This window comes from Lepidochelys kempii, chromosome 5 (genome assembly GCF_965140285.1).
Source record: "Lepidochelys kempii isolate rLepKem1 chromosome 5, rLepKem1.hap1, whole genome shotgun sequence".
NCBI lineage: Eukaryota > Metazoa > Chordata > Testudines > Cheloniidae > Lepidochelys > Lepidochelys kempii.
Genome location: NC_136384.1, coordinates 29,012,274 through 29,038,287, shown reverse-complemented (window position 1 = coordinate 29,038,287; position 26,014 = coordinate 29,012,274). Strand labels below are relative to the sequence as shown.

Sequence of the window (26,014 nt, the reverse complement as noted above, 5' to 3'; positions counted from 1 at the left end):
CCCTGTAGTGTGGACTTGGCCTGAGTTTTCAGAGCACCTGAACTGCTAGCTCTGAGGTGTAAACTGTCCTATTTATTTTAGAGGGGGTGTGGTACCTGGGATGACCGGTGATACTTCCCATCTTCTTTGAGCAGTGAAATAGTTCACAAGGTTGACATTTACATAGTATCATATTACGAAGATCTAAACAATATATTTTGAATGAATGACCACTCCTGTTGGATATGTCTGATACCATATGTCATTTGTTTAATTTTCTTCAAGGGAGGCTCAGCTTTCAAAAGTTTAGGGAACACTGCCTTAAACAATGTTGTTGGTTAGAAATAACTTCAGAAGTAGTCATAATGCAGTATATGAAAAAGAATTTCATTGTAATGTAAGATACTAACAAGTCATTTAGATGATAAAGAATGAGTCACTAAACTGAAATATCTCAAATTAAACTATATAAAACTAAATCAACCAAGAATGAACTGCCTTAATAGTCTTGTAAGATGGAATAAGAGCCTCAGAATTCAGGATACATTAGAAATCTGAGTATTAAAATATATTCTGTTCGGTATTTTGATTGTTTACAAGTTAGCAAGTATTAATCACCCAGGTGAGCTACACTGACAAGAATGAGCTCTCAGACCAAGAATAATTTGACCAGGAAAGCTGAAACTTGTTTTCCCTTATCCTGAGAAATCTTTCTATAAGAAAACACTGCAGTCCTTCTGTTGTGTCTACAAGAAGTTAGTTAATTTGTACCATCAGTATACATGGCATGCCTAAACTGAATCACCACACGACTTTGCCGCTTGTCTGTCTTCATCCACCGTCTTACTGTTACCCCTACTTGTCACATCACATCTAAATGTAGACTGTAAAATCAAGGGAGAGACCTAGTCTTTCTGTTTGTTCTGGAAGTAGTAGCTGGCTTTTGGGTGCTGTAGAACTTGTACATAAAATGTCATATAGGAAACCGAGAAAACAAGTCCAAGCATGTTGGGGTTGATTAAACAAACTGTTCAATTAACCACTTCTACATTACTTTAGTAAGCTTCCTAACTTTCTCTGCAACTGTTCGATCTCCTTAAACCCCTTCTAAAGTCCTTAAACCCCTTCCTGCTTGTATTTTATAAATATTTAAATGTTTGACTCCTTGTACAATAACAAGAATAATATTGTGTTATAGTGATGCCCTTTGTCTCTAACAAGTACTTGTCTCTTCCTTAGCTTTTTTTTTTTTAGTTATGGAAAGGGGGCTATAATATTTTTAATAGGCCTGAGAAACTTCTATTCCTAATCTGCTGGCTAAAACTGGGCCTCCTACTCAGAAGTGTAAATTCTCTTTAATATGCTTCCACCTGTTGCTGCAGTGGTCCCATTCCCTGATGAGAGATACTGAAACAGGGATTTCTGAACAACTTAATTTCATATAGGAAATATTTAGTTCTAAAGTATAGCTTATATCCAAATTTAACAAAGCCCAATGCTGTTTTAATTATAATTAACTAGTTGTATCTTGTGGGTGTGCAGTGGAATTAATAGATATGTTACCTTTATCAGGTACCAAGTCATCAGTACACCATCTGACATTTTCATGGTGATGGAATATGTTTCTGGAGGGGAACTGTTCGATTATATCTGTAAAAATGGAAGGGTAAGACGACCTTCAGCTCTACAAAACAGTAGATTGCATTTTATAATCACTTTTGCAAAAATGTTTCTCGCTAGGTGAAGAGCTGTTCTTATCTAGTCTTTCAGTTAGCAGTAGCATGTCTCAGAGTATCCTATCCTTTTTCTAACTCAGTAAACTTTGCTCTGAAACTAACATTAATAAGTGGCGTCTGCTAGTTTAAACTTATGGAATTTCATTCATAAATGTAGTTTTATCTTATTTGAAACTGCACTTGCCTCTTTAATTGAATGGTGATACTAATTCTAATCAGTCAAAATTACTGCATCTGTGCAAAGCAGACTAACTTTATGTAACCTTTCATTTTTAACTTTCTAAAGGTTTTGATCAAGTTGAATTTGCAACTTTTGATGTTTGTTTCAATCCGATATATCAAATGCTTTTTCTACATAAAGCAAAAATAGAGAATGCATGAGCTCTAAGGATGTATGTTCCTAAACACATGACCTCTTTGACAGTCATGCTTCTGAAATTGATTGGAAAAGCAAGTTTTGACTGTGTAATTAACTCAGTGGATAACGTTCCTTAAAAGTGTTCTGTTTAAGGCATTGTGGGCTAGAAAAATTCATTCTGGGTTCTACTGCTGGCTCTGCCACTGAATCATTGTGTGGTAGTCAGTTCATCTTCCCATCTGTTATTTTATCTGTAAAGTGTCCAGACTGTAAAATACTTAAGTGTAACCTGTTGCATTCTTTATTGCATCCAAATACTGACTTGCATGGAAATGTAATACAAATAATATTTACTTCTTGCTGATTCAAGAAAAATGTTGGACAGATAAGAGTATTTTAAATGGCTTCTTTTCCTTTCTTAGCTTGATGAGAAGGAGAGTAGACGTTTATTCCAGCAAATCCTTTCTGGTGTGGATTATTGTCACAGGCATATGGTTGTACATAGAGACTTGAAACCTGAAAATGTACTGCTTGATGCACACATGAATGCCAAGATAGCTGATTTTGGTGAGCATTTATTTTATTCTAAACTTGATCATGTTCAAGTTTCATCAATGCTATTTATTAATGCAGAAAATATTCATTATTGGAGTTGTGATACTTGGATACTATGGTGATGGGCACAGTACAAGAACCTAAGGAGTGTCCCAAAAAGAAATATGAGAACATTGCTTAGTGCAGAGTTTTCTTCTCCTTATAGGTCATCTTTGAGCCAGATGTTTTCTGTGACTGGATAGAAATTAATAGTCTGGCCTGGTCTGGTAGAACAAAAATGTCACTAAGTATTAAATTGTATTTAGCATTTAATGCATGTTGTTCCATTTATTTCAAAATTGATTTTTGGCAAGTTCCTTGTCTTCTATATCTTTCTCCACTGGTAAAATCGGGACAACTATCCACCTTTTGTTTTAATAACTCAATGTCTTCTGATCCACAAGGATGGTTCACCAAACTTGATAAGAACCACATCATTCTAGTGAAAGGCATTAATGATGATATAGCACTTAGTACTATTATTCAGTACTACTTTCCATATCTAACTATAAATTCAACTTAAAATTAAAAAAGTAAAAAGATCTACCCTGATGATGTTGACAGTATAAAACTGAAACTGAAGATAATGAAAGGTAAAAGAGGAACTAACTTCTTACTAATTCTTGCACTTGCTATGTATTGCCTGCTTAGCCAAGGGAAGGAAAGTTATAGTTCTTTACTTGTACAGACTTGCTATAAAAGAGCACAAAATACAACTGCAGAAAGACAGGGGCAGCTAGTTTTCAGGACTGCCAGCATTAGGAAACCTTCTTGCCATATAAACATAGACAGGTATCCATATTGCTACATAATCCTGATATTTCTCTTGTAGACATAGTGGATTATACCCGCCCTTGTAAAGCGCTTTGAGATCTCTGATGAAAGGTGCTATATAAATGCTAAGTATTCAATTATTTCAAAGGTATGGTGTTCAAATACATTGGGGGTTGGGAGTCCTGTTAATTATTTCTGTCAAAGGGTTTTACTACGTTGATTTGCAGAATGCTTTTAGATGAACGATTACTTATTCTTTTACAGCAAAACAAAATGCAGTATTAACTGTTAAAATGGCTTTATTACCGTGGATAAATTTTAGCAAAGCTGTTGAACTTATTTAACTAAACGAGTATTTATAAAGAAACCTGTTCAGTTTAATAAGTATGAAAACTGGTTGAGGCACTCTTCTCTATCACTTCAGATTCAAAAAAGGGAGTATTGCATTAATGCAGTAAGCCATAGCCAGAACACTCAATCCTATCCAAGCTGTAGTCTGCAACTCCCCAGTGGATGTTGAGAGAGTGCCCGTCTGCTGCTGTAGGTACAATCACTATACTGTTCTGTAAAGAGCTGCTATTGAATCTTGTGTTCTGTAGAGGCTATTCCTTGGACTGTTCTGTGGTGGTCTTCCACTTCAAGCATTTGGAAGCAATCACTGTTAAGAATGCTTTCTCTTGTTGAAGTCCCACCTTACTGCAGTCCTGTGTCTCCCTTAGAACAACTCAGTCCTCCATTATGTCTCTGGACATTTCCAAAACAGACTTTTCTTGCTGCGTCTTGGAATGGATGTATTCTCTTAGGCATGCCTAGATCATGTGCATACATGTCTTTAGTTTTACTGAACTGATGCTGAAGAGCAAAACTAATTTCTGGTATACTGTATGCAACATCTTACACTGCACTGTTCTGTTTCTGTACACATTTCAGTAATTCTAAACTGCTGTACTTTATAATTTAGAAAAAGTAAACTGTAACTTATTACTCGTATTAGCATTAGTGGTTGGATTAAGATGCCCATACAGTGTGTAATCAGTTTCCTCTAGCTGAATTTTTTTAGTAGCTGCTTTTGTACACTTTCAGGTCTTTCAAATATGATGTCAGATGGAGAGTTTTTAAGAACAAGCTGTGGTTCCCCTAATTATGCTGCACCAGAAGTAATTTCAGGAAGGTAGTATCTCTTATATTCGATAAATGTATTCATGTAGTTGAAAAATACCTTGCTAGTTAATATTAAAGATAACAAGACAATATTATAGTACACAAGCTCAACGTTGACTTTCCCTCCCTTGCTAATTTTTGAAGCTTACCTATACGTTGATTAGTGGCCTAGTCAGCTTTATTGGCCCCTTCAGTGTCACTGTACTGTGTCAAGTAGTCCAAACTGCAGTGTGTGTATGCTGTACCCAAGTCAGTTTGGTAAAAATGCAGTTTTATCAACTAGAAAATTCATGTACAGTGAATATCATAAACTGTATCTATCAATTTCCAGAATTACCAAAAGGTCTGTTTAGTACAGTATTTTGCCAAACAGTGGGTCCCAACCCACCAGGGGATCGCAGGAAGGTCCCAGATGGGTTGCCATGTCCAATGGTGGATTAACCCATCACTGGGCCCTGACCTAGGCAAACGTTATGGTGCAGAGAGGAGGACTGGGGGAGATGGAAAGCGAGCTCGCTTCACACTCACCCTGCAGTGGCAGCTCCTGTGCTGGAAGGCTGGGCCCAGCTTTTTGCTCTAGTGCAGGGTCGCAGCACCATTCAGGTTTGGCCTGGCTTCCCCTTTGTCATGGGGGGAAACTGGCCAAATATGAGTGGTTCTACAACTCCGTGCACCATGTTGCAATGCCTGGAGGTAGGTGCAGTCTCATGTGATAGGAGCTGCCACTGCAGGGTAAAGGTGGGGTGGGCTCGCTCCCCAACTCCACCAGGCCTCCTGTCTGCACTGGGCCAGAATTAGGGTTGTGGTGCCGGGGCAGATGAGGGGATAAGTGTCTGGTGAGTTATCAAAAAAAAAAACCAACCCCAAATGCAGTCGGTGGGTTGCCTTATTAAAAAGTTTGGGAACCACTGACCTAATGAATCATAGTTCACACTTTGGAAGTAGCACTTTATTTTCTGACTAACAGATAGAAAAGTTCCAGGCAGGAAAGTTTGGTATTAGTGTAAACTTTTACTGTGGCATATTAGGGCAAGTGACATTTGGGCCTATTAGCTCAATCCTGCAACTATTAAATCCTCCAACACAGTTAGTCAACTGTAGAGTGCAGTCAGATGTGTGACTTGCAGCTTGTGTAGGTATACACATGCTAGCTTTAATCTAGCTAGCTTGCTAAAAATCAGCAATGAAGAAACAGCTGTGCTTGCTAGCATTGCAAATATGTACTGTGGGAACTGTGCAAGTTTGAACATTCCAGGCTGAAGCCCATGCCACTGGTGCATCTTCATTGCTGTTTTTACAAGATAGCTAGATTAAAGCTAGCACAAGTATACAGTACCTAGAATCATAGAATCATAGAATATCAGGGTTGGAAGGGACCTCAGGAGGTCATCTAGTCCAACCCCCTGCTCAAAGCAGGACCAATCCCCAATTTTTACCCCATATCCCGAAGTGGCCCCCTGGAGGATTGAACTCACAACCCTGGGTTTAGCAGGCCAATGCTCAAACCACTGAGCTATCTACCTACATGAGCTACAAATTGTACCTCCGATTGCAGGATAAACATACCCTTAATGTCGTCTGTTCTGGGCAACCCACTGACTTCCACCCCACTGCAGTAGTTACTATTGCTGAGCATAATCCAGGCATCTGATTTATTAGTAAATGGGACAAGGAAACATAGGAACTTAATCTCCCTTCCCCCTAGGATGATATTTGTGGTTTGGATATAATTTGCCAAATACATGTTTACATTGACCTGCCTTGTCACTATGGTATGGCCTTCCCCTCATTTAGCACTATGGTACATTACATAGATAGATGAATTCTGCTCTATATGTCCATGCCCTACGTGTCTGGTGGAGTTCAGCTTCACAATCATGTGAATACCTTGCCTCCCCTGATCAGTGCTGGTAGGCCTCAGTTTGTCTGTGTTCTTTTAACTACTACAACATATAAACAAGTTGCAAAAAGATATATAATTAAATGTACTGTGCTACTATAACTTATTAACAGATAACCTTTTCCAGATTATATGCAGGTCCAGAAGTAGATATTTGGAGCAGTGGGGTTATTCTCTATGCTCTGCTTTGTGGAACCCTTCCATTTGATGATGATCACGTGCCAACGCTTTTTAAGAAGATATGTGATGGTATCTTTTATACCCCTCAATATCTAAATCCATCTGTGATTAGCCTTCTGAAACACATGCTGCAGGTGGATCCCATGAAGAGAGCTACAATCAGAGACATTAGGTAAAACAATAATTGATGTCTAATCACAGATGCCACAGTAGAAATCAACAGAACTAAGAAATCGTTCATAAAAATGGTTCTGCCATACAACCTATTGTTACTCTCCATTGATATACATATTTGTGTTTTGGCTTTTGGAAATCTGACAGCTCTGGTTCCAAAGGCAAAATCTGCTTATGCCTAGAATTCTATTACTAATACACTTAAAAGGTGTTGGAGTTCAAGATATTGAAGTGTCTGTATTGATCCTTGAGGGGGAAAAAGAGATCCTTCTAAAAATTGGGATTAGGGCAGAAAGAGACATAAAGATGTACAAATCCTAAAGAAAGATAGGTGTTAATGTTAGTGTGTAATATACTTTTCATGTACCTTCCATCAGAAGATATCAGTGCTTTATGAACACTAGGCCTTATAATAATTGTGCTAATTGGTAGGTGGGGGCATACTAATCTGACAGATGCTTTTAAGGAATAAGGTACAGAGAAACTAAGTGATGTGATGAAGGTGTCTGGGGAAGACTGTGGCAGGGTAGGGTTAGATCTGATACTGAAGCAAGTGCTTTAACCAGAAGACCATGCTTTCACTCCTTGTACAGGACAAATTGCAAAATTTATTGGTTTCCTTGATTAACTGCCCTGTTACATTTTCATATCTTCAGATGAATATTGTAATATTTTCATAGTCTCTACTACCAATTGTCATTGCAAAATTCTTGTTTCATGACATATCATTGGACATTTCTTATGTAGCTAGCTCAGTGCACTGAAATGACCAATCTGCTCTTTACTGTATTTTCCAGTGGGTCAGACAACTTTGAAAAATAAGGTTTCTGCTGTATTTTAACTTTTATTGTGTTTTGAAATGTAAACTGTAAATCTTTGTTCTTGTATGCTGGTTAATACCAGACAGTACCAAAAGGTTGTCGTCTGACAGACTTTTCTTACCCTTTCCTTGGCAGTTTAAGTCTACTAACTTTTGGGGCAGTGAGGGAAGGTGACTCTTGAATACAGATTAGAATGAACAATGGCTAACAAAATGTTAAAATTCCAGTTTCTTTACATCTACCAATCCCTGTCCTAATGCCTATCAAGGAGGTAGGTTATTCTAGATAACAGGACTAGGGACCTTTCTTATGCACAAGTATTATGTGGATATTGGGTCAAATTCAAGAAATACTTTTGGCAGAAAAAATTGGAAATTTTTTTAAAAATTTTTTTAACCATTTCAAAACAAAACATTTTTACTATTTCAAAATTTAGCTGGACTTTTTTAAAACTGAAAAACACACCCAAAAAAACCAAAATTTATTTCAGGTCAAATAAAACTTTTTTGGGGGTTAAGCCTATGGACCAAAAAATCAATTATTGGTTCCGGTCTGGCTGGGAGGAGAAGGGGACACCTAATGCATGATGATCAGCAATGAGTAAACATTGTTAGAATTAGGTTGAAAATTCCAAAAATAAGGAGTTTGTGTGTTTTGTTACTGCCATCAAGGAGTTGACAAACAACCTACTAGAGTGTGATTCAAGTAGGGTAAATCTAGAGTTGAAATATTAAGGCCATGTCTATGCTAGGTGAAAAAGGTGGCCAATACAATGTAAAATACTAGTGTAGACAAAGCAAATTGTAGTTTGGTGTTCTTAGTGTATGAACCTCTGTCCCCTACGTCAAGTAAAACTACAACTTGCCTGGTGTGTACTAACACTTTTTTAAAAACACACCTCCTTTTCCTGGTGTTGACCTGACCTAAAACAAAATAACAGGTTTCAGAGTAACAGCCGTGTTAGTCTGTATTCGCAAAAAGAAAAGGAGTATTTGTGGCACCTTAGAGACTAACCAATTTCTTTGAGCATGAGCTTTCGTGAGCTACAGCTCACTTCATCTGATGAAGTGAGCTGTAGCTCACGAAAGCTCATGCTCAAAGAAATTGGTTAGTCTCTAAGGTGCCACAAGTACTCCTTTTCTTTAAAACAAAATAGAGCTTTCAGTTTCAGCTTTCCTGGGTTATCCTGACATCAACAATTTTCCTTTTTAAGAACAATGAAATGCTTTACTAAATCTCATAATTAATAAAAGTTTGTCTTTAACTATTCGGTTTTCTTTAAAAGTTTACATAAAATCTGTGTGGCTGAACTCAAAACTACTTATTTTTATATCCAGGGAGCATGAGTGGTTCAAGCAGGACCTTCCCAAGTATCTCTTTCCTGAAGACCCCTCCTATAGCTCAAACATGATTGATGACGAAGCCTTAAAAGAAGTGTGTGAGAAGTTTGAATGCACAGAAGAGGAGGTGCTAAGCTGTTTATATAGCCGAAATCATCAAGACCCCTTAGCAGTTGCCTATCACCTCATTATAGATAACAGAAGAATAATGAATGAGGCCAAAGACTTCTATTTGGCAACAAGCCCACCAGATTCTTTTCTTGATGATCACCATTTGTCTCGCCCTCATCCTGAAAGAGTGCCATTTTTAGTAGCTGAAGCACCACGGCCACGCCACACACTTGATGAGCTCAACCCACAAAAGTCAAAACACCAAGGTGTAAGAAGAGCTAAGTGGCATTTAGGAATTCGGAGTCAAAGTCGACCAAATGACATCATGGCAGAAGTTTGTCGAGCAATTAAACAATTGGATTACGAATGGAAGGTGAGGGAACAAAAAGCTTTCTGACAGATGGTTATGTTTAGCTTAAAACACAAAATTGATACCTTACTTTTTGGCCTGACGGCCACCTCTGGGTGGGGAAATTACATGTAGGGCTGGGACAGGGGTTGGGGTGTGGGAGGGAGTATGGTGTGCAGGAAGGGGCTCAGGGCAAGCGGTAGGCGTGCGTGTGGGGGTGTACAAGGGGGCTAAGGCAGGGGATTAAGGTGCAGGAGGGGTATGTCAGGGGGCTCAGGGCAGGGGGTTGGGGTGCAGGATGCAGACCTGGAGCAGCTCCGGGATGGCAGCCACACGCAGCGGGGCTAAGACAGGCTCCCTGCCTGCCCTGGCCCCACACTGCGCTGCTCCCGGAAGCAGCCAGCACCTGTAGCCCCGGGAGTGGGGAGAGGCCTCTGTGTGCTGCCCTTCCTGCGGGTACCTCCTGGCCAGTTGGAGCCATCTTCCCCCACGCCGTCCCCCAGGGGTGCAGGGACGTGGTGCTGGCCACTTTCAGGAGTGGTACAGGGCCGTGGGCTGGATCCAAAGCCTTGATGGGACGGATCTGGCCCACGGGCCGTAGTTTGCCCACCCCTGCTTTAGGAGGTTTGTGTTTTGTATACATTATTTGTCATGGTCTTTAAAAATTATAATGAAAATTAACTATTTCATCTGTATTCTTTACCAGGTTGTAAATCCATACTACTTGCGTGTTCGAAGGAAGAATCCAGTGACTAGTACATATTCTAAAATGAGTTTACAGTTATACCAGGTGGACAGTAGGACGTACTTACTGGATTTCCGTAGCATTGATGGTATGTGAAGGAGAATAAATACATAACTATTGGAATAATATAATTATAAACAATTGAAGAAACTGTAGTGGTGTAATTCGGACTTTCACACTTAAATATCAGTTAGAAATGTGATTTGGAAGCCCTTAAGGACCTGGGCCTTGTCTTCACTAAGGAAAAAAGGTGTGGGTGGGCTTAATTTGTTAGCTAATTTTGAGGTAAAATCCTAGCAAAGACAAGGCAGTTGTAGTTTTCACATGAGTTGGCAGGTCAAGATCAAGACAGTGGGGCATACTAGTCTTTACCTGGATCTGTTAACTACAAACTGCCTTGTCTCCGCTAGGATTTTACTTCAGGGGTTCACACGTTATTTCCAAGTGGAAGATTGCATTCTTAGTTTTATCAGGCTAAGTTGTCCCATATTCTCTGCCAAAAAAAATCCAGTGACTGAAGTCTGCAGATCAAAATCTCGAACAGAATTGTTAATACAAAATTGGGTTTTGGGGTGGGTGTGGCAGATACAAGAGGAGATGGTTATTTACAATCTTTACTATGGAATTCCAGTCTCGGCTTCATAAACTGGTCTGCCAAAACTGCAAAGTGAGGGACAAGTTCAGCAGTGTGAATTTAAATATTTAAACTTATTTTAAAAAATTGTAGAAGTTCATGGTTTAGATAGAGCATAACTCAATGCAAACATACTTTTGTAAACTAATTTGAGCAGATAGTTGAAGACTGGACTAGAGGGTTACTGCCCTCGGTTTCTTCAGCTAATTTGATAACCAGTGCACAAGTGTCTTTGAGTAACTTGAATGTCAAACACCTGTGTTAACCCTGTAAAAAAAAATACAAGGGTTTGCTGCATCTGCTGTATATATTTTGATTTGTAACATACATATGCAAATGCTGTGTAAATAAAAGTAGAAAACAAGATTACCTTTCAAAGACTTGGTATTAATGGTGAGGGGACCTAAAATTCTCAGTTTAGTGGCTATTTGTTATATTTGCCGCTATAAAGTGTTTCATCGTTTTTTCCTGCTTTTTTCTAGATGAAATTATTGAAGCAAAATCTGGGACTACCACACCGCAGAGATCAGGTTCTGTGAGCAGCTATAGATCTTGTCAGAAGGAGTCTGATGGTGATGCACAAGGAAAATCTGCAGATCTGTCCCTTACCTCATCAGTGACATCTTCATTTGACTCTTCTTCAGCTGACTTAACCCCAAGATCAGGGAGTCACACCATAGAATTTTTTGAGATGTGTGCAAATCTTATTAAAATACTTGCACAATAATTATAAAGATTGGCTTATTTCTTTTGTAGCAATAAGCATGCCTAAATCATAGTCAAATGCTTCCAATTATAATCAAGTTACAATAATGAAGGCGCTGAAGACTAGCCACATAATGCAGTTTGCACAGGGACTGAAACATGATTAAGAGCAGTTAGACCTTTAATACACTGAAGCTGAAGTGAGTTATGATTACGTTGTCTACTATTCAATAGTATAATACAGGTACAATAAATTACAGGGCCTTTGGGTGGTTCTCAACATTTTACACTGAGTGCACATTAGGCTTCATAGAACATTACTTTTAACCATAAGGACCGTTTTATTTGTATTTACACTGGCGGTAATTTTGTTGCAGTGTAGGTAAATGTTCACCTGCTAGCCTAGTGGCCTATGACAGTGACTTGTTGGGCACAATCTGCAACTGTAGTTTCAGTATACCATTCAGTTGTCTTACAGCAGGAACACATTCGAGCTGCTGTGGTGTTCATCCCACTTATAATTGGCAGTAAATAGTCAAGCTAGTTTGGGTGAATATTTTTAAGCAAATCATAACTTACTACTTTTTTAATAACTTTGATAGATTTTGATTGTGTATATGTTGGAGAGTTCAAACAGTCAGCATTTCTTATGAGTTTGAATACTAAGTAAGCACTAAAGATGAAATCCAGTGGGCTATATTAGGTCAGTGAAACAATTGTGGTCCCATACCACAAGGTTTGAGAAGGCTCATGCAAAGGAGATTCTTCTGTCTCCTATGCACCATGAAACAGTGTTCCACAAGAGGGAAGGCTTTCAGTGGGTTCATGAACTGTTCAGTTTCACTAGCCCATTTTAGAGTAGTAGCAGTGGATCAGCTCCTGGCATGCTGCTACAGGCTGAGGATTCCTTAGTTCTATGTGTGAGTGCTTTTCCAGAATCTTACACTGAGTTTATTCTTAAATTATCAGTGTTCTTTATATCACACGCTGGGTCAGCTATAGGACTGTATAGAACTCATTTTGCAGTTGGAACTATTTATCTAGATTAGGATGCCCAAATCATTTTATAGCACATCTTGTTGTTTTTAATTAAATGATTCTAAAGTTAACAGTGCAATTGATCAGTCATTTAAACTGAAATATACAACTGGTCAATGCTAATAAAAGCATGTAAATTTGTGTTAATATTCCACTGAACTTTTAACACTTGATCAGAAATGCTGACATAATTGGCATGAATAGTTTAAGGCTTCTAAATTTACCAGGTCTGTTTCAGTTTTTCAGAAATAAATTTGATTTTTTTTAAATTTAATATTGGACAAAACATAGCACATGCACATAATGAAAACATTTTAAATGTTTCTCTATTTGTAGTTGGATGTACTTTTGCTCCTTTAACTATGATAAATACAAATTTGAAGCAATTTGTTTATGCCAGAAAATGTTTAATCTTACAGTTGAGTTGTATGTTAACTTCAAAATGGAGTCTGCTAGATCTCTTCCTCCCCCTAGTTTTTCTTTACAGTGCCACTTTATAATTAAGAGAACCCAAACATATATAGAGTGAAATCTTGACCACACTGAAGTTAATGGGAGTTTTGCCAGTGAGTTCAATTTGTCCAGGATTCACCCGCAGTGAACTGCTAAATACAGATGCAGTAAGAATAGTTTATCCTTGCATAGAGTAGTACAATAATCTGGGTTATCTAACTCTAGAAGTTCATAAGTGTTTCTAATATGCACTGAATTCGAAGAAACCTGCAGCTGCTTAAGCCCCAGGATTTTCCGTGTCTTAGCATTATGAATTTGGGAGTTGCATGGTCCATCAGTAACTGGGTACAAGTTTCAATTTCAACTCTTGTCCGCCTGTCTTCAGAGAAGTGTCACACGTGGTCCCTATAAAGCAGGATTACACTACTGTATTTCAAAACAGAAAGCTGTATTTTTCTTTAAAGATGATGCTTTGGGTTTATACTGCTGACGGAATTTAGATGTTAGGATGGGGGACCAATTACAAATTCTACTATTTAAAAGTTAGTCTTGTCAGAATTAATTCTGATACATCTATTCAATAAGTTATTGTGATCCCTTTTAGCTACGCTGTTTTATTTTGAAATTGCTAAATATTGCACTTGTACAAATAGCATAACAAACGCACATTTTTTTATTGCAGTATTTCCTTGTTCGGAAACACTTAAACTGTCTCTTTTGCATATGTTAGATGAAATCTTTTGAACCTGTAGCTGTTCCTGGTTTGCAAATAATTTGTAATGCTCAACACGCATGTAAAATGTCAAAGCGCATAAGCTTTACTTTTTATACTTTTCCAGCTTTTGTGCTTTAAGGCGACCATGTTTTTACTTTGTCTTGGAGTATGAAGTTTAATGTATATTTCTGACAGAATGCATAGTTTTAAATAAAGTAAATTTTATTGGTATAAGAAGTCAGGCTTGGGCCATCAAAACTTTCTCATTTGAATTGATTTTTAAATACGGGGCAGTGAAGGAAGAATTGGGACTATTTAACCTATTTGATTCCAGTTTCATTCATCTGTTTCAAACTTTTACTCTGACAGTTTAAACTACTTTCTTCATCAGACATAAAGCTGACTTCCTTAATGTTGCATTAGTATCTGGCAATAGGCTATCAAAACAAATTGTTTCACTGCAAGGCATAGTGGGGCTCTGTTGGGGAGATCTTAATCAACTACATCTTTAATTGCAAAGGGAATACTGAAAACTGCTTTCTAGATTTTTTTTTTCCCCCCCTTCCCCTAAGCTTGCTATACATGGAGAGGCCCCTCAAATATTCTTGCTTTTTTATTGTAATTGTTCATAAAATGTGGATAAATCTGTTTGTCCACATGTAATGTAACTTACACTGGTAAGGTGGTAAAAGTCCATCTTTGTGGTGCAATATTTCAGAGACCATTTTCCATATATGTCTTGACATTGAAATAAATATTTACTGTCAGTTGATTACCATTATATGTTGTAAGAAATGAACATTTTTTTTCTTACAAACAAGATGTGCCTACTTCCTATTGCAATTTTTGGCAATACTGAATGAAAAATGCTTGTTATAGCTGTATGACTTTTTACCTTTCAAGGATGTGAAATTGTATGTTAGTCAATATAAAATACTCATCTCTTGTTTGAAAATTGTGTGCATGCTACTTTGTCTTTTTGGTATCCATAAAATTTTGTATACTAATTTAAAGTGGATGCTACATTTATTTCAAATCCAGAAAACTATCAAAAGTATAGATTAAACTAATGGAATAGCAATAACTGTGACCACTGAATGAATTCCATCTCTCATTTCCGTAGCACGCTCACTATTGATGCTACTATCTTCTACAAGACATTTATCAATAACCATGCTTTATAGCTCCACTAACTACACTAGCTCAGCAGTTTGATCTGCTTTACACCCCATAAATCAACACCACAAAACTTTACTTCAGATGAAAGATTAGTGTTGAACTAAGGGTTGGGACGTAGCTGTTCTAAAGCACAGCCCAAGAAGGTGAGGGTTGGCAGTGGGGCACAGTCCCTAAATTGCACCCTCCCAATTCCCACTACGCCACTCCCTAATTCTGCACCAAAAACGTTGAGTAGCTCATGTTAAGGAGATGGTATATCAGGAACCTCTTGACAAAATGACCCGCAACTTGCTTTCCTGTGATCACACTCAGTTCATTTGTTTTGGAAATTTATCAGGTGCATGACTTGTGATTATATTATGCTAATCTCAAGAGAATCTTTCATTCTTCCCTCTTTAATTAATGCTATTTTCCTTGATACTACTCAAATAAAATCAGAGAGGCCATGTGGATTTTAGAGCACTTTAAAACTTCAGGCCTTAAACCAGAAACTTGAAGCTCAGAACGACACTTGCAAAAGGAACTCCTGCACAACACAGACAGAGAACAAATCTGCATAACAGATTATCTGAAAGCTGCCAAGGGAGGGTTCAAACTCTCAGTTCATGGGTGCAATGCTCATCTTAAATACGACTAGGGTTACCTTGGACTACACACAACCTGTGACACTATACTGTTAAAGTTAGAGCATTTGCAGGCAGAGTCTTGCAGCATGCTTCAGTCTCTGTGATGCATCAGTTTAGCTCAGGTTGGCCTGGAGTTACAAATTTGACCCTCAATAACAGCTGCAGTGCCGTTTTCCCAAAGCAGCTATGGATGCTGGGCCAAAGTTGAGATAAATTCAAAGTGGGTAAAGTTGGTTAGGTTGAGTTGCAGTTCTGTGCACTGCAAAAATAAATAAAGACACACAATCACTAGGTGATTTTTTGGAAATGTATGATTTTTTTTAAGGGAGCTGTATGTAAGGAACCTCTTGGTCAACTTTCTTAATCCTAAATTTGGACCATTAGTCCTACCCAATACCACAATGATGCAAAGCAAATTTCAAGACTACCTTAAGGAGTATATGGAGTTCAGGGCACTTATTGTCTAACCAATTTCTTGTCTAATAGTGACAATAAGTAGGGTCCAGCTGAGCAGGAGGAGGAAGTGTCAATGGCATCAGACATCAATTTCATGGAAATAAGCTCTCTCAGTTGCTCTAACCTGCTTTGGGGGAGAGGAAGGTATATAGCACTTATTGTTTAGTCATGTATGCATTAGAGCAGTAATGTGGCTGCCTGTCCAGCCCATGGAGGTGAGGCTGGAGCCAAAGGATCGTAGATCATGGCTTCATTATTGTAAGACACCAGAGCTCTTCGGTAGCCTCATTTCAGTGCTGAGGGAAAGCTGAGGGGGAGGTATAATCACCTCACTTACTAGACCATTTCTCATGTTTGTTTCCTTTTGGGGTGCGGGGGGGGGTGTGACCAAAGGCCTCTACTCTGCTGTTTCGCATGGTACTGGCCATGTGCTGGTCCACCTGGAGCTGGTCCCTGTTTGGGAAGGGAGGAGAGAGTCCTTAATTCCAGCAGAGTAGTTGCTTTGTTGTACTATAGAATCATAGAAGATTAGGGTTGGAAGAGACCTCAGGAGGTCAGATAGTCCAACCCCCTGCTCAAAGCAGGACCAACACCAACTAAATCATCTCAGCCAGGGCTTTGTCAAGCTGGGCCTTAAAAACCTCTAAGGATGGAGATTCCACCACTTCCCTAGGTAACCCATTCCAGTGCTTCACCACTAGTGAAAGTGTTTCCTAATATCCAACCTAGACCTCCCCCACTGCAACTTGAGACCATTGCTCATTGTTCTGTCATCTGCCACCACTAAGAACAGCTGAGCTCCATCCTCTTTGGAACCCACCTTCAGGTAGTTAAAGGCTGCTATCAAATTCCCCCCTTGCTCTTTTCTTCTGAAGACTAAACAAGCCCAGTTCCCTCAACCTCTCCATGTAAGTTGTGTGCCCCAGCCCCCTGAACATTTTCGTTGCCCTCCGCTGGACTCTCCCCAATTTGTCCACATACTTTCTGTAGTGCAATACTCCAGGTGTAGCCTCACCAGTGCTGAATAGAGAGGAATATTCCCTTCCCTCGATCTGCTGGCAATGCTCCTACTTATGCAGCCCAATATGCCGTTAGCCTTCTTGGTAACACAGGCACACTGCTGACTCATATCCAACTTCTCATCCTCTATAATGTGGAGGGACCAGCTGAGTGTGAATACTGACTGCTGTTTGCATGCTTGGCAAAAATATTTTACTCAATCTCCTGGATAACAACTGTCAGTACTTTAACTCACTGCTCATATCATTGAGAGACAGGTGAGGCACCCTTGGTTCTTGAATAAAATGAACACTGTGAGAAAATCAATAAACACTGTAAGAAGAGCAAATATTCTAATGACTGTACTTTGGTAAGAAGAATGTGTAGTTCCTTGCCAGGCTATTTCACAGCTTGTAATTGTTTGGGGCAAGTTTTTTGGAAAACGACAGCTTGGGAGTTCCTGTGTATTTCATCAGCAGATGAGATGCACAATTATTAAATTAAGCCTGTTGTTTGGCCGTGGTTCAGAGGAAACCAGTGGTGTTCTGTTATTTTCCTTGTTGGGCCTGTCCTGGTCTGGGTACCCAGAAATCACCTACTTCAGGACAGGCCCAACAAGGAAAATAACAGAACACCACTGGCCATCACGTACAGCCCCCAGCTGAAACCCTCTCCAGCACATTATCAACGATCTACAACCTATCCTGGAAAACGATCCCTCACTCTCCCAGACCTTGGGAGACAGGCCAGTCCTCGCTTACAGACAGCCCCCCAACCTGAAGCAAATACTTACCAGCAACTACACACCACACCACAGAAACACAAACCCAGGAACCCATCCCGGTAGCAAACCTCGTTGCCTATTCTGTCCCCATATCTACTCTAGCGACACCGTCAGAGGACCCAACCACATCAGCCACACCATCAGAGGCTCATTCACCTGCATGTCTACTAATGTTATTTATGCCATCATATGCCAGCAGTGCCCCTCTGCCAGGTATGTTGGCCAAACTGGACAGTCCCTATGTAAAAGAATAAATGGACGCAAATAGGACATCAGGAATGGTAACGCACAAAAGCCGGTGGGAGAACACTTCAATCTTCCTGGACGTTCTTTAACGGATTTGAAAGTAGCTATATACTCTAACAAAAAAACTGAAGAAACAGACTTCAAAGAGAAACAGCAGAACTAAAATTCATTTGCAGATTTAACACCATTGATTTGGGCTAGAATAGGGGCTGGGAGTGGCTGGCTCATTACAGAGGCAGCTTTGCCTCTCCTGGAATTGACACCACCTCATCTATTGTTGGGCGTGGATCACAGCCACCCTCATCGAATTAAGAAAAGGAGTACTTGTGGCACCTTAGAGACTAACCAATTTATTTGAGCATGAGCTTTTGTGAGCTACAGCTCACTTCATCGGATGCATACCGTGGAAACTGCAGCAGACTTTATATATACACAGAGAATATGAAACAATACCTCCTCCCACCCCACTGTCCTGCTGGTAATAGCTTATCTAAAGTGCTCATCAGGTGGGCCATTTCCAGCACAAATCCAGGTTTTCTCACCCTCTACCCCCCCACACAAATTCACTCTCCTGCTGGTGATAGCCCATCCAAAGTGACAACTCTTTACACAATGTGCATGATAATCAAGTTGGGCCATTTCCTGCACAAATCCAGGTTTTCTCACATCCCCCCCACCCCCATACACACACAAACTCACTCTCCTGCTGGTAATAGCTCATCCAAACTGACCACTCTCCAAGTTTAAATCCAAGTTAAACCAGAACATCGGGGGGGGGGGGGTAGGAAAAAACAAGAGGAAATAGGCTACGTTGCATAATGACTTAGCCACTCCCAGTCTCTATTTAAGCCTAAATTAATAGTATCCAATTTGCAAATGAATTCCAATTCAGCAGTTTCTCGCTGGAGTCTGGATTTGAAGTTTTTTTGTTTTAAGATAGCGACCTTCATGTCTGTGATTGCATGACCAGAGAGATTGAAGTGTTCTCCGACTGGTTTATGAATGTTATAATTCTTGACATCTGATTTGTGTCCATTTATTCTTTTACGTAGAGACTGTCCAGTTTGACCAATGTACATGGCAGAGGGGCATTGCTGGCACATGATGGCATATATCACATTGGTGGATGTGCAGGTGAACGAGCCTCTGATAGTGTGGCTGATGTTATTAGGCCCTGTGATGGTGTCCCCTGAATAGATATGTGGGCACAATTGGCAACGGGCTTTGTTGCAAGGATAAGTTCCTGGGTTAGTGGTTCTGTTGTGTGGTATGTGGTTGTTGGTGAGTATTTGCTTCAGGTTGCGGGGCTGTCTGTAGGCAAGGACTGGCCTGTCTCCCAAGATTTGTGAGAGTGTTGGGTCATCCTTTTGGATAGGTTGTAGATCCATACTAGCCGTCACCTTCAGCCCCCAACTAAAACCCCTCCAACGCATTATTAAGGATCTACAACCTATCCAAAAGGATGACCCAACACTCTCACAAATCTTGGGAGACAGGCCAGTCCTTGCCTACAGACAGCCCCGCAACCTGAAGCAAATACTCACCAACAACCACATACCACACAACAGAACCACTAACCCAGGAACTTATCCTTGCAACAAAGCCCGTTGCCAATTGTGCCCACATATCTATTCAGGGGACACCATCACAGGGCCTAATAACATCAGCCACACTATCAGAGGCTCGTTCACCTGCACATCCACCAATGTGATATATGCCATCATGTGCCAGCAATGCCCCTCTGCCATGTACATTGGTCAAACTGGACAGTCTCTACGTAAAAGAATAAATGGACACAAATCAGATGTCAAGAATTATAACATTCATAAACCAGTCGGAGAACACTTCAATCTCTCTGGTCATGCAATCACAGACATGAAGGTCGCTATCTTAAAACAAAAAAACTTCAAATCCAGACTCCAGCGAGAAACTGCTGAATTGGAATTCATTTGCAAATTGGATACTATTAATTTAGGCTTAAATAGAGACTGGGAGTGGCTAAGTCATTATGCAAGGTAGCCTATTTCCTCTTGTTTTTTCCTACCCCCCCCCCCCCCAGATGTTCTGGTTTAACTTGGATTTAAACTTGAAGAGTGGTCAGTTTGGATGAGCTATTACCAGCAGGAGAGTGAGTTTGTGTGTGTATGGGGGTGGGGGGGGGGATGTGAGAAAACCTGGATTTGTGCAGGAAATGGCCCAACCTGATTATCATGCACATTGTGTAAAGAGTTGTCACTTTGGATGGGCTATCACCAGCAGGAGAGTGAATTTGTGTGTGGGGGGTGGAGGGTGAGAAAACCTGGATTTGTGCTGGAAATGGCCCACCTGATGATCACTTTAGATAGGCTATTACCAGCAGGACAGTGGGGTGGGAGGAGGTATTGTTTCATATTCTCTGTGTGTATATAAAGTCTGCTGCAGTTTCCACGGTATGCATCCGATGAAGTGAGCTGTAGCTCACGAAAGCTCATGCTCAAATAAATTGGTTAGTCTCTAAGGTGCCACAAGTACTCCTTTTCTTTTTGCGAATACAGACTAACACGGCTGTTACTCTGAAACCTGATCGAATTGGCCCTGTCAGCCCTGGATCGCCACTTGGGAGGTCACTCCATGTGTCAGTGTATTTATGTCTGCATCTGTAACTCTCACTCCACGCACCTGAAGAAGTGGGTGTTTTAGCCAGGAAAGCTTATGCCCAAATAAATCTGTTAGTCTTTAGGGTGCCACCGGACTCCTTGTTGTTTATGTAACAGGGCCACGCCCTGACACTTAGCCAGAGAAGTTCCCATTTCTCCGCGGCGCTACAGAGCGGCGCGACCGGCCCCGCCCTGCCCCAGAGAGAGGGCGGGCGCACGGCCTGCTGGGAGTTGTAGTCTGCGGGCGGGGCCCAGCCGCCCTCCGCTCTTTTCTCCGCGGCTGGGGGAACCAGCTGGCAGGCCGGGAGGAACAACTTCCGTCTCCCCCCAGTTGGCAGCTGTTTCCGCTTCCGTGCGGGGCGGGTTCAAAGGTCGTGCGTTTCCAGGTGGCGGAAGAGCAAAAGCTGGCGAGGGGGGCAAGGTAACGGCCTCCCTCCGTAGCGCCCCGGCAGCGAGCCCACCCCGCGCCCTGGCCGCGCTCGGCTCGGCTCGGCTCTTCTCCCCTTTCGGGCCCGCTCCGCCAGTGGGGTGGGCTCCCGGGCTGCGGCTGTCAGCTGAGCTAACGCGCCGGTTTGGGGTCGGCCAGTCTCAAGTGAAGCGCCCCTGCCCTCTCTGAGGCTGGTGGGGGCCCCAGAGCCTGTGGCTGTGAGTCAGGACAGCTCCTCCGCGGGTGGACTAGATCAGGCGCCGAGGGGGACGCGTAAGCTGCTGAACAGCAAGTTACACAATCTCAGATTCCCCCCTCCCCCGGGTCTCTGCCGCGTCATTATACGTGCCATTTATTTAGCTTTATAGCACAGTATAAACAAATCATCCGCGTTTCCTTGGCTCTCGGTGGCTTTGCCAAAAATAAAGGTTAAATCATCTTCTTCTGGACCTTCTTTCCCTCCACACCTTCACCAGCGTCTCTCCCCCCACCCACCATGCTGCTGTTCCGTGCTGAATGGGGAAGAAACCTTCAGCCTGCCCCAGTGCTAAAAAAATTAAGGCCCTTCACAGAGAACACCTTGCTGATAGTACAGGAGCAGTACGATGCAGAGAGGAGTGCAGTTCCCCAGATATTTAGAGCTTTATAGATTTAGACCAGTACCCTAAATTCCATTCACCTTCCAAAATGTAGTCGATACACATCCTAGTTATCACAGGCTTTTGTAATTTATGATGCATCTTTGACCATCTTGATGCATCTTGTGGCCTCTGTCTTCTCTCTCTCTGCCAGGACGACTTCAGTATTCTACAGCTTTCAGCAACTTCAGACAACTGCTTCTCTTTTTAATCACCCGGAAGGAGAAATGTTTCCCATATACTTTCAAAATTACACTGGCCTTGTGCGGTCACTAGACTGCCAGTCAATTCAATATTCATGGGATTGAATGGCAGTTTGATATATTACTTTCTCTGTATCAAGATGAGCAAATTAATCTACTGTGTGATGTTTTTTTTCCTCTATACACATAGAAAGCAAATTGTTAAAAAATGTTTTCATCTAGTTTTTTAGAATGGCTTCCTTTGGGTGGAAGAGGAAGATTGGTGAGAAGGTTTCAAAGGCCACTTCCCAACAGTTTGAAGCTGAAGCTGCTGATGACAAAGGTCTAGTTGATAATGATGATGTTGACTGGCTCCATGCCACTAAGAGAAGAAAGGAGATTCTGTTGGAAGACTGTCTGGAGAAAAGTAAACAGCTGAAAGATGAAGGTGCACGTTTGGCTGAAAATAGGAGGTACCAACGTTATTTTAATCTTTATTGGGGTTACTTAACACTAAATGCCATTTTATTTTTTTCTGACTAGTAAGAAGTATCCAATAGAGCAGGGGTAGCAACCTATTGCACGCGTACTGATTTTTAATGGCACCCTGCTGCCTGTCGGGTCCCAGCCGCCAGCCCCGCTCACACCGCTGGCGAACCCAGGCCGGCAGCGGGCTGAGCTGGGCCGGCGGCTGGGACCCCGGCAGGCAGCAGCGTGCCTGCTCTCCCTGGCCTGCTCTTCTCCGCCCCCCTGCAGGGGCAGGGTGAAGAAGCTTGGTCCTGCCAGCTGCTGCTGCAGGGCAGGCAAGCTCCTCCCTCCCCCACCTCTTCCTCCAGTGTGCTGAGTTCCTGCCCCACCTCCTCTCCCTCCCTGCTGCTGATCAGCTGTTAGCACTTGAGAGGGAGGGGGAGAAGTGGAGCCGCAGTGAGCTCTCTGCTCCAGGGAGGAGGCAGAGAAGAGGTGGGGACAGGCATTGGGGAAAGGGGGGTGGAATCAGTTGCATATCCTCTCCAAACCCCTGCCGTGAGCCACTCTGGGCAGGGGGCTGGGAGCATCCCCATGACTCTAGCTCACACCCCCAGCCCTCTGCCCTGACCCCTGCACCCCCGCACACACTCCCAGCCTCCTGCCCTGACCCCAGCACCCCCTCACGACCCCAGCCCTGACTCCAGCACCCCCACACATATCCAGCCCCCTCCACCCCATGCCCTGACTCCTGCACCCCCTCACATGCCCCCAGCCCTCTGCCCTGACTCCTGCACCCTCCTCACACACCCCCAGCCTTGACTCCTGCACCCCCCACACGTACCCAGCCCCCCACACCTCATGCCCTGACTCTTGCACCCCCCACATTCCTACCCCCACCCTGAGCACCAACCAAGAGCTCCTGCACCCGCCCCCCCACATTCCCACCTGCACCCCTTGCACCAAATGGGAGCTGTCCAGGTAAGCACTCCATACCCAAACCTCCTGCCCCAACCCTGAGTCCCCTCCCTCATCTAGCTCCTGGCCAGACCCTACACCCCAACCCCCAGCCTGCTCCTTCACCCCCAACCCTGTGCTCAGTGCACTCCCACCCTCAGCTCAGTGCAGAGAGAAAGGAAGAGCTAGAACCAGGGAGAAGGTAAGTACCCACTCTATGTGGGCAGGGCTGGGATCCCAGACCGGCAGTGGGCTGAGTGGGGCCCAGGCTGGCATGGGCTGGGGGCGTAAGATCAGCATTTTAATTTAATTTTCAATGAAGCTTCTTAAACATTTTGAAAACCTTGTTTACTTTACATACGACAATAGTTTAGTTATATAATATGTAGACTTATAGAGAGAGACCTAAAAAATGTTAAAATGTATGACTGGCACGCAAAACCTTAAATTAAAGTGAATAAATGAAGACTTGGCACACCACTTCTGAAAGGTTGCTGACCCCTGCAATAGAGGCTTCTGGATTCATGTATGTTTAAAAGATAAATCCTAATAAATTGCTTATACAGTCCAGTACTGAATCAGTCATTACAGAGCAGAGTGCATAATTGATTTTTTTCAGTTTAGTTGCTGAACCAGAAAAGATTTTGAAACAAAATTATTTTTGTTGTTGTTTTTTCTCAATGAAAAACTGAAAATTTTTTGTTCAGGTCAAATAAAGCATTTTGAACAGTGATTCAAAATGACATTTTGAAACAAAATTTTGAACTGTCACAGTTTGATTAAAAAATATTGTGTCAAATTTACACAATTTGACTTTTTCAAAACTTCCCCCCCATTTTTTATTTGGCCAAAACTATTCATTGAATTTGACTTGCAACTGCATTTTTCTGCATATTTAATAATTGACTGAAAAATTTCAGCCAGTTCTAGTCATTACCACTGACAACTCTTTGGTGGCCTACATGAAATGAATTTGTAGTCCTTCCTTTTTTTTATTATATGTTCACACCGCATAAACCAACATCATATGGGGTATGATTAGGTATCTTTGATGGTAGGGTAGTCTCAGCAGAGAGACGAAAAACTTACTGCATATGAAAACTGAACTACCTTCTTAGCCTCGGATACTCAGAATCAAGCTTTTGATAACTTTGGAGGGGTGAGGTAGAGACACTTCCACTGTCACTATCATACTGCATCTAGAAAAACAACTTTAAGATAGAGAATATATTTAGCTTATTAATAAAACAAGTTAATATAATTCTGTACAGCTTTTGTGTCTCTTCGTTCTGTTATTTTAGGTCTAAAGTATTGACATTCCTCCAAAATAACTAAAACCAGTTTTAAGTATGTTGTCAATATTTTTTAAGGTAGCAACATTAACTGTTTATGTAGATACTTATACCAGAAAACACAAATTACACCACATACCAAGATGCGTTGTTAATCACTTTGTAATTGTTCAGCATTGGAAGTATCACTTTATCTGTTGCACTTTTTTGATCTATACATTTGAAAGAAATTGTATTTTCAATCTTGACAATGTGAAAACATTCCTATTCTATTATATTCTATAGGTTTTTATACCACACTCATCACCATAATATTCCTAACCACCTGCACTTCTGTAGCTGAGTATTTCACTTGATACCGACCCTGTATATATATTAGGTATAAGCTGGATCTGAGTCTGTCTGTCTTCCTTTTATTGTATTTTGCTTTGGGATATTGGACATAATGGAAGAATTATTGGCTCATTATGTATCTTGGTATCTTTTTGTATATTTTTACCTTATTTTTGTGTATTATGTAAAATGCAATAAAGCTTTTAAAAAACAGCAAAGAATCTCAGGTATATACACGGGCAGGACATGGATAGCATTAAGATTAAAAAGCTTTAAATTCACTTAATTTTTTCCAACTAAATATTTTGTTAACATAAATTCCACCATCAATATCTGTGGCCTTTTCTGGCTGTCACATGCTGCAATAGTAAGATGTGGACAGGGCTTATAACTTTATGGCAGACCTCAGGTTTTAAAAAAAATTCTAAATATTTCAAGTAGTTCAGAAGTGAAAACTCTCAGTCCAGACCCCTCTCAATCTTTTCATTACTGCATTGTATTGGTGGAGGGTCTGAAAGTGAGTAGGCAAACCTGGGGTAATTGTCTTCAAGGAATGGTTATTTTTTCTGATGCAAAAGTGGTTCATTTTAACCATGGTTTAGATCTGTGTATTGTATGTTATAATATTGTTGTAAATATATACATGACAAGCAATCCAGTCCCTAGGGTCAAAAGGCCTAACAAATTTAAATTCAATTAAAATTTCTTGTAGTCAGTGTGGCAGTGGTCTTTTTAGGAGTGAGACAACTTAGCACATAGTTTTGGGATGGCATTTCTTGCATGTGGGAAGCCTGGAAGAAGACAAAGTTGGAAATGAAAGAAGGGAACGGGGGTATTGAGGCTGGCGTTACTGGTGGGGTGAAGGAGGAAAGCAAAAGGAAACAAGAGAAGCAAGAGAGGCTAGGAATAAATTATGTAAAGACTTGAAAACAAAGACAATCCAATTGACTTGCAGAAAAGGACCTAGGGGTTACAGTGGACGAGAAGCTGGATATGAGTCAACAGTGTGCCCTTGTTGCCAAGAAGG

At 41.2% G+C, this 26,014-nt stretch overlaps 2 protein-coding genes across 5 annotated transcripts in view; both read left to right on the top strand.

Annotated features, from left to right (window-relative positions):
* The window catches only part of PRKAA1 (protein kinase AMP-activated catalytic subunit alpha 1), a 33,235-nt gene extending 17,147 nt beyond the window's left edge, over window positions 1-16,088 (top strand). The window contains exons 3-9 of one of the 2 annotated variants that reach the window (XM_073343843.2): window positions 1,552-1,645; window positions 2,496-2,640; window positions 4,525-4,612; window positions 6,630-6,854; window positions 9,015-9,501; window positions 10,184-10,310; window positions 11,339-16,088. In XM_073343843.2, coding sequence (XP_073199944.1) covers window positions 1,552-1,645; window positions 2,496-2,640; window positions 4,525-4,612; window positions 6,630-6,854; window positions 9,015-9,501; window positions 10,184-10,310; window positions 11,339-11,583 — 1,411 coding nt within the window. In that variant the 3' untranslated portion in view covers window positions 11,584-16,088. The remainder of the gene's footprint in view (window positions 1-1,551; window positions 1,646-2,495; window positions 2,641-4,524; window positions 4,613-6,629; window positions 6,855-9,014; window positions 9,502-10,183; window positions 10,311-11,338) is intronic. The other variant, XM_073343844.2, reaches the window with a different exon arrangement.
* A 4,845-nt stretch (window positions 16,089-20,933) lies between these two features.
* TTC33 (tetratricopeptide repeat domain 33) overlaps window positions 20,934-26,014 on the top strand; it is a 121,198-nt gene continuing 116,117 nt past the window's right edge. Inside the window, exons 1-2 of one of the 3 annotated variants that reach the window (XM_073343839.2) lie at window positions 20,934-21,114; window positions 22,184-22,413. In XM_073343839.2, coding sequence (XP_073199940.1) covers window positions 22,193-22,413 — 221 coding nt within the window. In that variant the 5' untranslated portion in view covers window positions 20,934-21,114; window positions 22,184-22,192. Of the gene's footprint in view, window positions 21,115-21,149; window positions 21,409-22,183; window positions 22,414-26,014 lie in introns of those variants that run through there. The other 2 variants (XM_073343842.2, XM_073343841.2) reach the window with 2 other exon arrangements.